Source organism: Polyodon spathula, chromosome 1 (assembly GCF_017654505.1).
Source record: "Polyodon spathula isolate WHYD16114869_AA chromosome 1, ASM1765450v1, whole genome shotgun sequence".
Lineage (NCBI taxonomy): Eukaryota > Metazoa > Chordata > Actinopteri > Acipenseriformes > Polyodontidae > Polyodon > Polyodon spathula.
Window position 1 is genome coordinate 37,933,284 of NC_054534.1, and position 17,330 is coordinate 37,950,613.

Sequence of the window (17,330 nt, forward strand, 5' to 3'; positions counted from 1 at the left end):
CCGTATGGTATCCCAACCCATCGAGCCTGTATCTCTGGGTCTGGCCCCTGAATGGCTGCATTTGAGCTATCTGGGTCTGTCCAATAAGGTTATTGACACCCTGCAAAATGCCAGAGCAGTGTCCACACGTTCCCAGTACGGGTACAAGTGAGGCGTCTTTCAGACGTGGTGCCTGCCTTGGAGGTTCAACCCCATGACCTGTCCCATGGCAGTTATACTGCAAATTGCAGGACCTGTTTGACGAGGGGAAATTCCCCACTACATTAAAGGTCAAAATTGACTTGACCTCCCCAGGAGTTCACTTCTTCGCAAGGCAATTTTTGAAAGAAACTCAGAGACTTTGGCTGCCTATCAAGGATATTGTTCTTTGCTGGAGGCTTAACATGGTGCTTTAAGCACTCATGAAGCCTCCATTTGAGCCCTTGAGCCCCTGAAATTTGTATCGCTCAAAGTGGATTTCTTGCTTGCAATCACCTCCACAAAGCAGGTGAGTGAGATGCAGGCATTCTGAATTGCGAAAGCCTGCTTAATTTTGGCAGAAGCCAGGACAAAGGTTACGCTCTGTACCAATCCTGCTTTTTTGCCGAAGACTATCTCAGCGTTTCATGTCAACCAGTCTGTGGAATTGGAGGCTTTCCATCCACCTCCTTTCCAGTCTGACAGAAAGTGGCAGCTCCATACGCTTTGTCCAGTGCGGGCCCTAGCGTATTATGTTGACAGGACGAAAAGTTGAAGGCAGTCAGAACTATTTTTTGTCTGATATGAGGCGAAGTCCCATGGTCAAGCCCTGTCTAAGCAGCATGAGTTTCTCCCTCAGTGTTTTAACCCTAGTGTCACAAAGACGGCTGTATTGGGTGATATCAGACCAGAAACAGGAGCCAACACAGAATAAACAGAGAGGTGGAGTTTGGTGAAGCTGAACGATTGTTTGTGCTCAGTATTTAATAATGAAACAGACAGAAAATAAAAGGTTGTAAAGACAAACAAAACACAGGACACAGCACTGGCAGCCAAAACAAAGAGACAAACAAAAAAGAACTACACACACAAACATGGTGAGCTGCTATTATTATATATGTTACTTTTTTACTTTCTCCTCTCCACACCCGTTCTCCACTCACCAAACACACAAACCCGAGTGAGTGAAAACATGCTGCTTTTATGCAGCTGTACCGAGACTCGATTGCTAATCAGTCATTCAATTGGAGTCTCGGTACAACTGCACGTGAATTAATAAAGTCCAATTCCCCGTGCTCACATATTATTACTTTTTACCTGCACGTGAAGTGCTATGCAATCCTTGTGCCTAAATACAAATATACATTTTAGACCACTCATGTTACACAGACCCATTTATATCCTGTGTACCAATGACTATACACCAACATTAACACACTACACGTAACATACAACACAGAAATACACAAGGGCGGGGCCACCTAGCTATTTGTTAGTGGGGTTCAGAATGGTAAAGCATAAGGTAGCCTCGGCTTAGCCTTGTAGCATTCCAGTCGTGCGGCAATCTTGCCCTTGCGACAGCTTGGGTATAGAAAAGAAAAGAACCATTAACCTTCACAGTCGATGCATCCATGATTGCAAAAGGCTTGAAAGAAAAATTACACTGAGATCTGTGCGCACAGTCATTTATACCCTTGGGGACGGGCATGACTGCATCACAGGCTCGGCTGAGCATTGTTATATCTTACTCAGGTTTCGGGTCTCTAAGTAAGTACGCATTCGGTAATGGTTGCATTTCTATTTCAGGGAACCAGGGTTATGATAATAACATAATGTTTTCTTTGTTATGTTTTAGTTTTCTTGTTCTCCAGTGGTATGAGAATTTCAAAATTTAATGACACACTGAGAGGTTTTTCTTTTTGTTTGTTTGTTTTTTTGATGGGCTAGGACATATATTTTATGGTAATAAAGGCAATTTGTGACTGTATTTAAAAAGCCAGTCTGCATTGTGATCCTTAATTTTATTATTTTTAAGGCCCAAGAAGGCAGATCTGGTTTAGTTCCAGATAACGTGTCTGGTGCTGAAAATCAACAAATAGTAAAATCATCAGACTCAGGTAAGCCTAGTGTTTTAAACTTCCTGCCATTGCTTCAGTTGAAATACAAAAATATATATATATATATATATATATATATATATATATATATATATATATATATATATATATATATATATATATATATATATATACAACATTATGTAAAGGGGGAAAAACTGAAATCCTAATAACTTGTTACTTGTTTCTGCAAGGTAATCACTCCCAGGAGATCCAAAACCAAGCAGTCAAGGTCAACAAAAAGGATTCCAAATCAAAGATGCCCCAGGTGTGTTTTCTGGAGATGATGAACAATTTAAACATTTTGGAACATTAAAAAGAAAACTACATTTGAACTGCTGATATTTCAAAATGTCAAAAAAAAAAGACTAGCTGGTAAATGTATTCATAATGAAGGTTAATAAGGATATATACGAAGGCCTGGCAATAATCAGTATGCTTAAGGATCATTTTAATGGTTTTAAAATGAACATCTCAAAAGTTTTCTTCTTAAGCAACACTTAATTACAATAATCACTGTATAATTACAATAACACCTGCAATTCTCTTCTCTTTTTGTCACAATGCATTGCTAGTTATTGCTCCTGACTTCTTTAATTCATAATATTGTATATAGTACACTATAATAGGAGTAGGGATTTGTTAACATTAAACATTACAATTTAAAAACCAATGTTCATATAATAACCAATCATATGATAACTGATTTATTTACCAGCTAACAGCTCGTGCTCAACTTGGTGCAGTATTGGAGAAGATCCTTAAAAAAGGAAAGAGTGTCCCGGATGAGCAGCTTGTTGATACCATTGTTGAGGCAATTAGGTAAATACTTTAGTAAACCTTGCATTAAAAGGAGCTACTGAGTGTGGTTAACAATCACTAACATACTGTGTTACTTTGCAGTGCAGTGTTTTTCAAAGATCTCTGCTGTCTATTTGAACAATTTTACCCCTTGTGCTTTTAAGGATAACTCTCTTTTCGAGTATTTAAATACTGGGCCCTATTCATTAAACTTGAATGTTCTGAAAATAGCTTGCAAGTTAAAGCTTTGGCACACAATACCATTTTCCTCCCAAAGTTGTATTTTAGAATTAATTCAACTGCTCAATTATTTGTTATTTGAGAATTTGTGTTCTGAAATGATTATTGTCCGGATACTGTAATGTTTAACAGATTTTACATGATGTTTATTCATTAGGAATACAGTATACTCAGACAGAACTCCTTTTTCTAGCCGTCTTCCTGCAGAATCTGGATGGGTCTTGGATGGGTTTCCAGTGAATTTAAATCAAGCTAAACTATTGGAGAAAGCACTCTCAGGGATTGACCCTGACAAAGCAATCTCAAAAAAGATGAAAAAACGTAAAACATCAGTGTTAACAACAGACCCAACAGCTCCGAAAGAACCACCTTCTCCTCCTCCTGTTTTGGATTTGGCAGTCTTATTTGATGTGTCTGACAACATGGTGCTGCGACGAGCTGCAGGAAACACATGTATGTAATAATGAAATAACATGGAGAAAGATGCTTAAAAAATAAATAAGTATTATTGCATATACTTTTGTATACCTTTATACCATCATTGTGAACGTAGTTACTTACTCTACCCACACCTCAATATTCACAAATAGACTTACCAATAAGAACAGAAAGTACTTATTAGAGGAAAAACCTCAGAATGGAGTGTGGTAACCAGTGATTTACCACAGGGGTCATTATTAGGTCCTCTGCTATTCCTAATCTACATTAATGATTTAGATTCTGGTATAGTAAGCAAACTTGTTAAATTTGCAGACGACACAAAAATAGGAGGAGTGGCAAACACTGTTGCAGCAGCAAAGGTCATTCAAAATGATCTAGACAAGATTCAAAACTGGGCAGACACGTGGCAAATGGCATTTAATAGAGAAAAGTGTAAGGTACTGCACGCAGGAAATAAAAATGTACATTATAAATATCATATGGGAGATACTGAAATTGGAGAAGGAATCTATGAAAAAGACCTTGGAGTTTTTGTTGACTCAGAAATGTCTTCATCTAAACAACGTGGGGAAGCTATAAAAAAAGGCTAAAAAGATGCTCGGATACATTGTGAAAAGTGTTGAATTTAAATCAAGGGAAGTAATGTTAAAACTGTACAATGCATTAGTAAGACCTCATCTTGAATATTGTGTTCAGTTGTGGTCACCTCGCTATAAAAAAGATATTGCTGCTCTAGAAAGAGTGCAAAGAAGAGCGACCAGAATTATTCCGGGCTTAAAAGGCATGTCATATGCAGACAGGCTAAAAGAATTGAATCTGTTCAGTCTTGAACAAAGAAGACTACGCGGCGACCTAATTCAAGCATTCAAAATTCTAAAAGGTATTGACAGTGTCGACCCAAGGAACTTTTTTGACCTGAAAAAAGAAACAAGGACCAGGGGTCACAAATGGAGATTAGACAAAGGGGCATTCAGAACAGAAAATAGGGGGCACTTTTTTACACAGAGAATTGTGAGGGTCTGGAATCAACTCCCCAGTAATGTTGTTGAAGCTGACACCCTGGGATCCTTCAAGAAGCTGCTTGATGAGATTCTGGGATCAATAAGCTACTAACAACCAAACGAGCAAGATGGGCCAAATGGCTTCCTCTCGTTTGTAAACTTTCTTATGTTCTTATGTTCTTATGAATAGACTGGCAATAGGTAAAACAAGAAACCATAGAACCAGGCAACAGATTAGAAAATAATCATTGCTCCAAATGTTTGCCTATTTCTTTATAATAGTTTACCCAGACTACTATTTAGAATAAAGTACAACTTCCCACTCCATATGGAAAACATCACTTATCGGAGTGTAAAAAAAAAAAAAAAAATGGTAAAGTGGGTAGAGTGAGAAAATATTTTTTTTCCAGGTGGACAACAATCTTCTGACCTCTTTCAAGAAGAGTTTAACCCACCCCCAGAAGGATCTACCACAGGTCTTGGAATCAAAGAAATGGTTACTCCAGTAAAGGACCTATCTCATGCACAGGAACAAATACAACATAGGTAAGTCAAGAGTACAGACTGTTTTAAATATTTAAATACTATATGTGTTTTAAAAGAACAAGCCCCCCCCCCCCCCCCCTTTAAATAAATGGTTTCATCAAAAGCAGTGATATGTGGTACATTTTATAGATTTTTACAATCTTGAACAGTACATATAAGTATTCACCTGGTAAATAGTCTTTAATGTGAAGTTTTAAAAGAAATACATGTTAGTGTTTTCAATTTAAAACATCGTATCTGGTACCACTTTAGGTAAAATCAGTTTCTATGCCTTAATCTTTTAGACAGATTCACTGTTAATATGTGTAACACCTCAGTGTCTTCTGAGTGAAAGCATGGTACTGACTAAAAGCATGTCAGTCAATAGGGGAAGCAGCTGGTTGGTTAATGACAGGAAAGAAGCCTTTGAAGTGGTGAGGAGAATTTCACCATCCAGGTGAAATGATCAGGCATGTAAAACAGAAAGCTTGGCTTGCAAACAGATATATCTTTAACCAAGTTCAGCACCATATATAAAGTTTTAAAATAATACACTACTATAACTTTTAAAATCAATTCAATATCTCTTCTATATGAAAGGATTACTGGTTTTCTCGACACCTGGCCAAAACTCGAAGATTGGTTTGGAGGACGGCAGAACATTCTTGTGAAGGTTAATGCAGAGATGGAAGAAGATGTAGTGTGTAAGAAAGTAGAATCTATACTGTTTGAAGCAATGATCCAGAAAGAACAAAAAGGTAATTGTAAACCACCACATTGATAAACTGTAGTATGATTTGGTAATAGAGTAGCAAAAATGTATAATTACAATTACAAATGACTAGTTGTTACTATTTATGATTTGAATCTTTGTAACATTTACGCAATCTGTTCTGATTGTGTAACAATCCTGTGGCTTGACTCACTTGAAGCCTGCAACACATGATCCTACTACCAATCAAAACACCATTTGTCAGAAAAAAAAAAAAAACAAGATCTAAGCTTTTACAATCAAGCCCTTAATAGACTCCCATGTACTTGGATTATGGTTTTCTCACAACCTTTATGTATAAGTGCCATAAATCATTTTATATCTAAAGTGCATATACAGCACATTGTCATAAAATGTGTACAAACCAGTTCAACAAAAATTTCAATGAACAGATGTGACATACTCCAGTTTCATGAAGTCAATAATAAAAACATTATCACTTAGAATTTTGTAAATAGTGGACCAATGTTACAAAACGGAAAAAAAAGCTTTTTCTGATAAAGTAATACACCTCTGTTTGGTTTTCTTGTACTGGAGTAAATTATGCTTTGGGCACTGAATCATATTTTAGGTAAGAAACTACCAACTGAAGAAGAAAAGAAAGAAACAATCCCAGCCTCACCCACACCAGCTCCTGCTCCTACCCCTCCTGCACCACCCGTTCATCCAGCAGAGAAACTGCCTAGATCCAAATCTCCCAAAGGTTAGTCACAATGACCTAGCTATTTGCTACACATAGGGGGAAAAAATATACACTGTTATAGATTTTAAAAACAAGCCCCTACTAATGGCTCTTATAAAAGTTTACTAAAAGCCAAGCAAATGGTAGTGAAGCAGATACAAATACACAATAAAATGATTGTAAAGTACTGGTAAAAAGGTAAATCACAGACATGCATGGAAAAGCACTGTAAAAAAAAACCCCAAAAAAACATGATAAACCATATAACAGTGTGGTAAACACATGGCATATGCATGGGAAAAGCACTGTCAAACTGCAAATGTACTGTGATCGTCAGTGCTGCTTCCCTGTACATTTCTGCTTCAAATGTCATTAGTGTGCTTTTCCTTTTTGCAATATTTAAAGTTATATGGGGTTTATTACATGATATTCATGTACTGTATATACCTGTATATGCTGTAGACTCCACAGAGGACAGACAATGATGTTAATGGTAAGCTGGTTGATTGAATTAAGTTGATCTGCAGAGAGGGATGGGTTACTGAATGTATACTAAAACTGCCTACGTAACACTAGAAATACCTAACACAATAATGTATAATCTCTTTAACAGAATCACAAAGTCTTCCCGGCTCAGCCAAGGATAGAAAGGGGAGAAAGCCTGCATCACCTAAAGGAAAAGAACCTTCTAGAAATTCCTCTAAGTCTGGAGCTAGTCGCTCGGGTAGAGATTAAACATTTAGGTTTTCTTGTGTCTTTCTGTTCCATCCCATGGCCTCATATTGCACTACCTGTCTCGCTTGTCACCTATATAGTAAAGCTCCTGAATGTGTTAGTTTCTGTGGTTGGAAAAACAAGTTACACCCAAGGTGTTTTTTTCAAGAATAATGTTTTAAGCATCCACATAAGTAAACACATTTTTTCCTGGGCAGACAAGCAAGCTTGTGAAAAATAATGTTTTCCTGTGCCACTTTGAGTAGTGGTACAGTACAATTATTTAGGAGAATAAACATGTGGTTTATTAGGTTTCTGTTATTCCTTGGCACTGTATCAGTTGGCAGCAGGTATCAATGTATTTATTTATTGTTTATTTGCTTTGTACAAGTATGCAGCTATTGTGCGCTTTTCATGTTTTAGGTTCAGGCAGAGGAAGATCAGCAAAGAAATCTGAACCCACAACCCCAGAGGTACAATCTGAACCTACACCTACTGAACCACCACCTCCAAAGCCTGGCTCAGATCAATGGGTTTATGTGGAGGAAACAGTGCCGCATGTAAGTAGTTTTACAAGAATAACCACTGCAAGGTAGGATAATGTACCCGTAGCTGATCTCAGTACAGTACAATCTGCTCAGTAGAATCACTCACTTATTTCAAAACAAGGACATTTCTAATAGATATTAAAAATGTAATTTCCACACATGCATGCAAACAGTCTGTGGACAGCAAAATGCCAGGATAGAGTTTATCAAGGTATTTGATATTAAGTTGCACTTACAATATATTTAAAATAAACAGGTTTGACACACTAATGTGTAATTGCTAACATAGATTTAAAAATGAAAAACAGTGCGGAATCAGCTGGTGTGAAAAATGAGGACTTTGGAGAAAGAGTTTCCCAAACATGCCACCTGCAGACCAATAATATTATCTGAGTACGGTATGTGCAGTAAATACCAATGCAAATTTAAATTACTATTATGATAAAGGTTTAAACTAAGCCAACTGTTGTGAGTATTTTGAAGTTAGGAATCACTGCTCTAAGAGGAGTACACTGTATTCAAATTCAAAACCATATATATATATATATATATATATATATATATATATATATATATATATAATATATAATTATATATTATATTAGGTCCAAAATCTTTTTCGCAATAGGTCACTTGTACAAATTTTCACCAAAAGTTGGTTTAAAAAATTAACTGGACCACGGTTGGTGACCACTATATATATATATATATGATAGATCATATATATAATATATATATATATATGGTTTTAAACTTAAACTTATGTCACATGAGGAGAATCTCACTCTTAGGCAGTGAAACTTTTACTCATGAACAGTGTTGTTTAACCGAATCAAATTTGGTAATAGTAATTTAAATTTATATATATATATGGAAACAATATTAAGAAACCACTTCAAAATTATCAGTTTCTCTGGTTTTACTATTTATAGGTATGTGTTTGGGTAAAAGGAACATTTTTGTTTATTTCTTTAAACTACTGACAACATTTCTCCCAAATTCCAAATAAAAATATTGTCATTTAGAGCATTTATTTGCAGAAAATGACAACTGGTCAGAATAACAAAAAAGATACAGTGTTGTCAGACCTCGAATAATGCAAAGAAAATAAGTTCATATTCATTTTTAAACACAATACTAATGTTTTAACTTAGGAAGAGTTCAGAAATCAATATTTGGTGGAATAACCCTGATTTTCAAGCACAGCTTTCATGCGTCTTGGCATGCTCTCCACTAGTCTTTCACATTAATGTTGGGTGACTTTATGCCACTCCTGGCGCAAAAATTCAAGCAGCTCAGCTTTGTTTGATGGCTTGTGACCATCCATCTTCCTCTTGATCACATTCCAGAGGTTTTCAATGGGGTTCAGGTCTGGAGATTGGGCTGGCCATGACAGGGTCTTGATCTGGTGGTCCTCCATCCACACCTTTATTTATTGTTTTATATTTGTTTTTATAGATGACGGCGAACCGCCGTGTGTTTTGCAGGTATTTATACAGGTGATCATCTCCCGATTAGCAACAAATTAGTCACTTAACTAATTTGGGAGATGGCCACCTTCTGCACAAGTTTTATAATGTGGTTGGAGCGTCCCATCCACACTGCAAAACAATAACAAAACTAAAGCACAGCTATGCTGTCATACAAAATAATAAACAAACAAAACACACAGCAGTTTGCCGTCATCTATAAACACAAATATAAAACAATAAACAAATACAAAATAATACAGGGGCAGAGGGGGAGACCCCATTCTAAAAATAAACAAACAGTGCGATTAAACAGCAGGTCTTTCCTACCGCCCTGCTACATAAGGTGACATTGGTTTTATGTTGGGAAATATTTTTAAGAAAAATAAAAAACTGAAATATCTTGCTTTCATAAGTATTCAACCCCCACACATTAATATTTGGTAGAGCCTCATTTTGCTGCAATAACAGCTTTAAGTCTTTTGGGGTAAGTATGTACCAGCAGTGTTGGAGTGATTTTGGCCCATTCTTCTTGGCAGATTTGCTCCAGGTTGTTCAGGTTGGTTGGCCGACTCTTGTGGACCGCAATTTTCAAATAGTGCCGCAGATTCTCAATGGAATTGAGATCAGGACTTTGACTGGGCCACTGTAGGACATTCACCTTTTTGTTCTTGAGCCACTCCAATATTGCTTTGGCCTTGTGCTTGGGATCATTGTCCTGCTGAAAGGTGAATTTCCTCCCAAGCTTCAGTTTTTTAGTGGACTGAAGCAGATTCTCTTGCAGTATTTTCCTGTATTTTGCTCCATCCATTCTTCCTTCAGTTGTAACAAGATGCCCAGTCCCTGCTGATGAGAAGCATCCCCACAGCATGATGTTGCCACCACCATACTTCACTGTAGGGATGGTGTGTCTTGAGACATGGGCAGTGTTAGGTTTGCACCACACACAGCACTTTGAGTTTTGGCCAAAAAGCTCTATCTTGGTCTCATCTGACCACAAAACCTTTTCCCACATCGCAGCTGGGTCACTCTCATGCTTTCTGGCAAACTCCAGACGTGCTTTCAGATGGTACTTTTTGAGTAACGGCTTCTTTCTTGCCACCCTCCCATACAGGCCAGTGTTATGCAGAGCTCTTGATATGGTTGACTGGTGCACCATTACTCCACTCCCAGCCACTGAACTCTGTAGCTCCTTCAAAGTGATTGTTGGCCTCTCTGTGGCTTCTCTTACAAGTCTCCTTCTTGTTTGAGCGCTGAGCTTTGAGGGACGGCCTTTTCTTGGCAGTGCCTGGGTGGTGTGATGCAGCTTCCACTTGATTATGATTATTGATCCAACTGTGCTCACTGGGATATCCAAACACTTGGATATTATTTTGTACCCTTTCTCTAATCTATGCATTTGTATTACTTTATCTCTAACTTCTGTTGAATGCTCTTTGGTCTTCATTTTCCTTCAGATTCACAGCCTTACCAATGATCCTTCAACAGTGGGGTTTTTATCCAGAAAATGTGACAGCAACTTTAATGGTTCACAGGTGGAGGCCAATGGTAAGGTAATTGTGTCCTCGTTAGGGCAATTTCTTTCATCGGTGCAAACTGGGAGATTCCACAGCACATGGGTTGAATACTTATGCAAGCAAGATATTTCAGTTTTTTATTTTCCTTAAAAATATTTCCCAACATAAAACCAATGTTACCTTACAGTAATTGATAAGTAATTAAACCGCCCTGCTACACCTTACAATAATTTATAGTTTCAGTGTTTAAAAATAAAATATCAAACAGAACGAAATTTCAATGTACCATTTGTAATTCGGTAATATGAGAGAATTGATCAGGGGTCTGAATACTTTTGCAAGCCACTATATATATATATATATATATATATATATATATATATATATATATATATATATATATATATATATATATATATGTATCACATGGTCGGTTTGTAGCTTGACCTTTGGAGTGAAATTGACCTATTGCACAAGAAAGTATTACGGCCTAATATTAGTACTAGGAAGCTGCAGCAACTAATCTTTTTAATCTTTAGCATTTATACAGTGTCGAATTAAAGTACACTTTTACTGTATGCTTTTAACAGGAAATAGCTGAATATTTGGTCCCATACTGGGAGAATGTGTGTGATACTTACATTAATAACACCAAGACTGTGATGCACAATCTACGGATTGAACAGGACTTAATCATCCATTACTTGTTCGATATCAGGTGAGAATTTTTTCTTCTTCTGTTAATGCACACAAATCCTTTTTATCATGGATACAATTCCAGGTTCAAAAAGAAAACAGGATTTGTATTGCTCCAACTTTATATTTTGACAGTATGATTGATTTCCCTTCGATAGGTCCCCGAACTAAACTAAAAACTGTACCTAGGATACAACGGCCATTATAACCACTGGGGGATTCAGGATAACAATAGTTCAAATTGTTGCTAAGGGCAATAGCTAAGGTGCCCCCAGCTACCACAAATAAATGCTGCTAACACATTTTCAGTACTAACGCTATTCAAGTCTCCTAAACAACATTCAAATGGACATGTATAGTATATTACTGACTTTCAAGCCATCATGATTACTCTGCTATTAACTAAAATTTAACTTTACATGAGCAGAAAAGAGTTTAAAGAGTATCTTAAACGCCCTGACCACAAGCAAGAATTTGTGTCACAATGGCAACATGAGTACAACTGCATCTCTGATGACATGAGAGAAGATGAGGAGACAAAAGCAGAGCTGCACCAGAGAGCTGATGTACGTGAGTTTAAAATGTTTGGCTATAAAGTTGGCCACAGAAGAAAGCTTTGGCAAAAAATGTTTGTTTAGATTATTTTGGACTGAGTAAGCTCAGGATATCCCTTAACCACTGTTACTAGATTATTCAATCATTTACATGTTGTTTATATTTTGCAATCATGTGGTTTAATCAGAAGTGATACATCAGATTATTCTCCCTCAACCTCCTACATTTGGCCTACAAAATCTGATTTGCACAATGTTACGACAGTTACAGTGATATGTCAAAACCTTTTTCCTTCATTTGAATTACAGTTAACTGTTTATAAAGACAACACATGTTTTACTGTTTCTTTTCACCATTCCTATAGATTATTTTTTAGAAACCGGTCACAGAAAGGCAAAAGTTGTAAATCTACTTTGTTTTTCTGCATTTGCTCTCTGGAGCAAATACAGCGTGCATCTTTTCTCTGTTAAATGATGGCACTTAATCCAATAATGCAGAGTAGAATTGTTTATATGTTTTCAGTTATTTCTAAATGTTAATACAAGACTTTAGAGTTATTTGTACAGCAGGGGTGAGTTTGGTTTGTTAACCTGTAACTGAAAGTTTTGAAAATAGCCATTGAATAGATCATTTTTTATCGCCTAAGAACTATACCAAAGGAGTGCTGTTAAATTGTTAATTACATGGCCATTACTAAAAATAAAAACAAAATCTTAAGATTTCATCAAAATAAGGCAAATGATTAAAACAGCTAAAAGATGGGGAAAAAAAGACAACATAGCAGTGATAAGATTTATTCTCGTTTTTTCCCAGGACTTGAGAGAGCGACTGTGGGATATCTGTGATAATCGAAAGGAAGAAGCAGCACAAGAAAGTAATAATATTATAAACAATGGTTGGATAGAAGATCACACAGGGATCCTTATAAACCACTACTCCTCATTGATGCAGGTACTGGAAGAACATTTCTAGTGTTTCAGAAATACATTTAAAAAAATGCACTATTAGGTATGATACTAATTTATTTCATTGTTGAGTGACTGGGAACATTAGTTTGTAAATTATTGAATCTGATTATGTTAATAGAAGGTTACTCAACTAATTAATAACCATTAAATGGTACTCAGAATACTTAGCAATTGGCATATTTACTGAAAAACAACTTTCCGGAATAATTAACAAAATGTTACTGCATCCTGTAAATTAAGTTGATATCATGTGCATCTGATTTACTTGGTTTTACCGTCAATTATCATCCTGCCATTATTCTCCATATCTGGTGGCCCAACTTTAGTGGTTTTAAAAAGTGTCAATTTGTTTCAGGATGCCTTTGTGAATGTGGTTATATACATTTTCCCATACCAGATGTGATTTACAACACCGTTTTGTCAGTTGGAGGCTTGTATTCACATCAGTGTAATAAATTATAGGTGACAGCTGGTAGTGTTTAACCTGTTATTACACAAAGCACATAGGTTCATTTTTTTTAAAAGTTAAACTAATTGAAAAATGCTACTGTGTTTTTGTTTTTTTTAATAAAATTGAAATTGAATTGAATTGAAATGAAATGTTTTGTAACCAATCACACAGGGATTGCCAGAGGGGAAATATCTATGATTTTAAGTGGCCCTTGTATTACAAACCTATAATGAAACACTATCAGATACATTTTTTTAATAAATACCTACTTTGCAGTGTTCTGTGTCTATCCCTAATCACATTAGTCCAGCTCCTTGTGCACCCTTTGTTGTGTCTGTCTGTGGCAATGTTGCCGCCCCTGTGTGTATTTCAGTATTATATGTTGTGTGTTGTGTGTTAATGTTGGTGTATAGTCATTGGTACATGGGATATAAATGGGTCTGTGTTGTTTAAAATGTATATTTGTATTTAGGCACAAGGATTGCACTGATCTTCACTTGCAGGTAAAATGTAATAATATGCGAGCATGGGGAATTGCACTTTATTAATTCATGTGCAGTTGTCCGAGACTCCAATTGAATGATTGATTAGCAATCGAGTCTCGGTACAGCTGCATAAAAGCAGCATATTTTTACTCACTCGGGGTTGTGTGTTCGGGGAGTGGAGAACGGGATTGGAGATGGAAGTAACAATAATAATAATAGTTAAAATATCAGCTCACCGTGTTTGTCTGTGTAGTCTGTTTTGTTTGTCTGTTTATTTTGGAGAAAGTGCCGTGACCTGTGTTTTTTGTTTGTCTTTGCAACCTTTTATTTTCTGTTTGTTCATTATGCTCAGCTTCACCAAACTCCACCTCTCTGTTTATTTTGTGTTGGTTCCTGTTTCTGGTCTGACGTCACCCACTGCAGCCATCTTTTTGACACTGTCACACAAAGGGTGCCAGAGAATCCACTCTAATTATGATGATTGAGCCCCGGAACACTTCTAAACATATTGTTATTAACATTAAAAAGGTGGAGATTCTTAATTCTAACTTTTTGGAGTTCAGAAAGAGGACAGTGTTCAGTTTTCTCTGAATCCTTGTGAAAGGAAAGTTTATTTTTTATAATTATAAAACTTTATTGTAAAACTTTATAATTTTTATTTTTCTAGCATTGTGACGAGTAGCAAATGCTGCCTATATAAAATGCTCAATATACTGACTGTCATTGACATATCAAAGGCAGAACACCACTCAGTTCCTGCTAATAGGTTTTAATGGGCTCGTCACTTACGGTCTAATGTTTACAGAAAGGACTTTCACTTTAAACTCTTTAATGATCTGCCATGCTCAGTTGATCTATGCTTTTATTTTAATTTGAACTTTGAAGTTTTACTGTTTGGTTTAATGTTTTCACACTGTACATTAAACAGCAGTAAAGACTGTTGTCTCAGCATCAGAATATTCCATTTTGCAGGTATCAGTGGACCGGTTCCAGGACACACTACGTCTGCTCCGCGATTACTACAAAGGCATAGAAAAAAACATTCTTCCTGAAGCCAGTCAGGAGTTTACACGCATCCCATTAGTAGACATTATCAATGTGGATCAAAATGGCGATCTTGAGGTGCCAAAGAGGTATAAATAGAACAGAACTTTCTTTCCTAACAATATGACATGAAGATATGTTCACAATTTATCTAACATATTTTGGATTGGATAACTTCACTTTTCTCTATACTTTTGAAGATATTCTGCAACAGCTAAATTACTTAAAAATAGATCAGTTATAGACTTATAAAAACGTTTTGGAAACTCCAAAACCCTGAACCCATGGACTGCATATCTTTGAACCTTCTACATGTATTATCTTCTTCCAGTGGATCTACACAATCTGAAAGGCAAACAAAAAGTGCAGCCAAAAGGGAAGCAGAAGGAGAAGACAAGAAGCAGAAAATGAAAAAGTAAGTAAAGTATCTAAAAATTCAGAGCAGGGACTTGCAAAGGAATTAGCGTTTGGTAGACAAAATACACAGACAGCAGACACCGTTTTTGTGGTAATACATCATGTCACAACAAACAAAACCAGTACAGTATGGTGAGTCAGTTCACTAGGTGAAAAAATGTAAATTTTGATTGTTTTGTGATTGAAACATCAAGATGTCCATAGCTCAGACATATATCATGTCAAGTTAAGGAGAATGGCAAAAGGAAGACAATCCTCAAGCAACTTTTGAAAAGAGCGGAAAAATAAACCCAACAGTCATGTGCAAAAACCTTGTACATACTAACACGGCCGTAACTAGCTATGAGGACATGGAGGTCGTGTCCTCAGCTGTTTTTTTGCATCATCAATACTGATGCTCATGTAAAAATGATAGTAACATACAAAAGACTTCTTAATTTTCTCTGTTGATTTGCCGTGTAACATAGAATTAGAGGTTGAATAGTAAATACCAAGCAGTCATATAAATACTGCAGCTATAGCTTGAAACCTAAGTTTGACCTCGGTAGAATGTCAGCTCTTGATACGATGCTGCATACTATGACAAGTTGTGGAGAAACTGATAAATCTAAAGGTCCAAATTTGAATAATAATACACTGGTAGTTATGAGCAAGCCTTTTCTTTACTATACATATTATTGTTCATTTTTATGTTAATTATTAAAAAAAAAAATACTGGAAAATGACATTTATTTGTTTCCAGAATCCCTCTGGTGCCCAGAAGACCTTTGTCGTCTGATCAAAGTGGAACAAAAATTAAAAACAGAACAGAAAATCATGCAAGTAAAGATGAGATGCTTGTCAGGGACATCTGGCAGGCAGCATTAACAGCAGTTTCCAATATGGTGAGATCATGTTTTTTGTAATTTTTTATTATTTAAATACAATACATTCAAGAAGTACAACAAAAGCTGCTCGTAAATATTCTAAATGGTTTTGTCGAGGCAATCATAGCTGTTGATAAGAGTGGAAAAAGTTGATGGCAGGTACAAAGGTACAAAGGGGTATTGAAATTGGTTGGTTGCAGGAACTTTTTGAATAGTATAATTTGTATTGTTTTTAAATTGTAACTTCTGTCGCTGTCTTGACATGACAATGTTAGAAAGTAGTCTTTCAAAAATACAGTTGAAATGAATGATGGTGTGCCTTTCTAGATTGCTGCTGAGGTCCAGCAAAGGGAGACTGAGGAGACAGAGGAGCGGAGGCGGATTGAAGAGAGGGAAAGGCAGAAATCTTCCCAGGATTCAGCTGCAGCAGGTGGAAGGGATAAGAGAAAGGACCAGAAGTCTGCTAAAAAGAAAGGTAATGTAAATGTAATTAAAAGCTCTCAGAGCATTCTAGATTACTGTCTTAATGTGAAGCTGTATAATACACTATACACCAATAAAACACAAATAAAAAAGCAATGTCTCCACCTTCTTCAATGAGTTATTCCCTCTTACTGTACGTCGACAACTGGTAATATCAATAACTGTTTCCTTTACTGAACAAACACATACTTATACCTATATGTGTAGTAAGATTTTCATGTCAGTTTTTTTCACAAATCATAAAAGTTGTTTTTCAAGACCAAAAGTGTTTATATGTCATTAATGTTGTAATTTCAGGAGCTCCATCTCCCACACCTCCACCCCTACCACCTCCATCAGAAGATGACATTGAGGAGGAAAAAAAGAGGGAGCTGAAAACGAAAATAAGACAGGAGTATTTTAGTGCACTAGAACATGAAGGTAAACCATTCAGAAAATACTGGATGTAATATGTTATGTGTCCAGTCAATTATAATGTATTTACTGACTGCCTATACTATGTATATGTTTACTCAGCATCTCTGCTAAATAGGTGTTATAAATATAAACAGTGACATGTTCTTATAAGACAGGACACATT

The 17,330-nt window shown here is 36.3% G+C and overlaps 1 protein-coding gene across 1 annotated transcript in view; it reads left to right on the forward strand.

Annotated features, from left to right (window-relative positions):
• The window catches only part of spef2 (sperm flagellar 2), a 55,539-nt gene that overhangs the window by 29,649 nt on the left and 8,560 nt on the right, over positions 1-17,330 (forward strand). Inside the window, exons 14-30 of the mRNA XM_041257082.1 lie at positions 1,994-2,075; positions 2,270-2,343; positions 2,794-2,897; positions 3,310-3,569; positions 4,969-5,104; positions 5,684-5,841; positions 6,427-6,558; positions 7,151-7,261; positions 7,675-7,811; positions 11,376-11,503; positions 11,909-12,047; positions 12,850-12,987; positions 14,913-15,073; positions 15,316-15,399; positions 16,144-16,285; positions 16,595-16,742; positions 17,048-17,170. Of these exons, the coding sequence (XP_041113016.1) occupies positions 1,994-2,075; positions 2,270-2,343; positions 2,794-2,897; positions 3,310-3,569; positions 4,969-5,104; positions 5,684-5,841; positions 6,427-6,558; positions 7,151-7,261; positions 7,675-7,811; positions 11,376-11,503; positions 11,909-12,047; positions 12,850-12,987; positions 14,913-15,073; positions 15,316-15,399; positions 16,144-16,285; positions 16,595-16,742; positions 17,048-17,170 (2,257 nt within the window). The remainder of the gene's footprint in view (positions 1-1,993; positions 2,076-2,269; positions 2,344-2,793; positions 2,898-3,309; positions 3,570-4,968; positions 5,105-5,683; positions 5,842-6,426; positions 6,559-7,150; positions 7,262-7,674; positions 7,812-11,375; positions 11,504-11,908; positions 12,048-12,849; positions 12,988-14,912; positions 15,074-15,315; positions 15,400-16,143; positions 16,286-16,594; positions 16,743-17,047; positions 17,171-17,330) is intronic.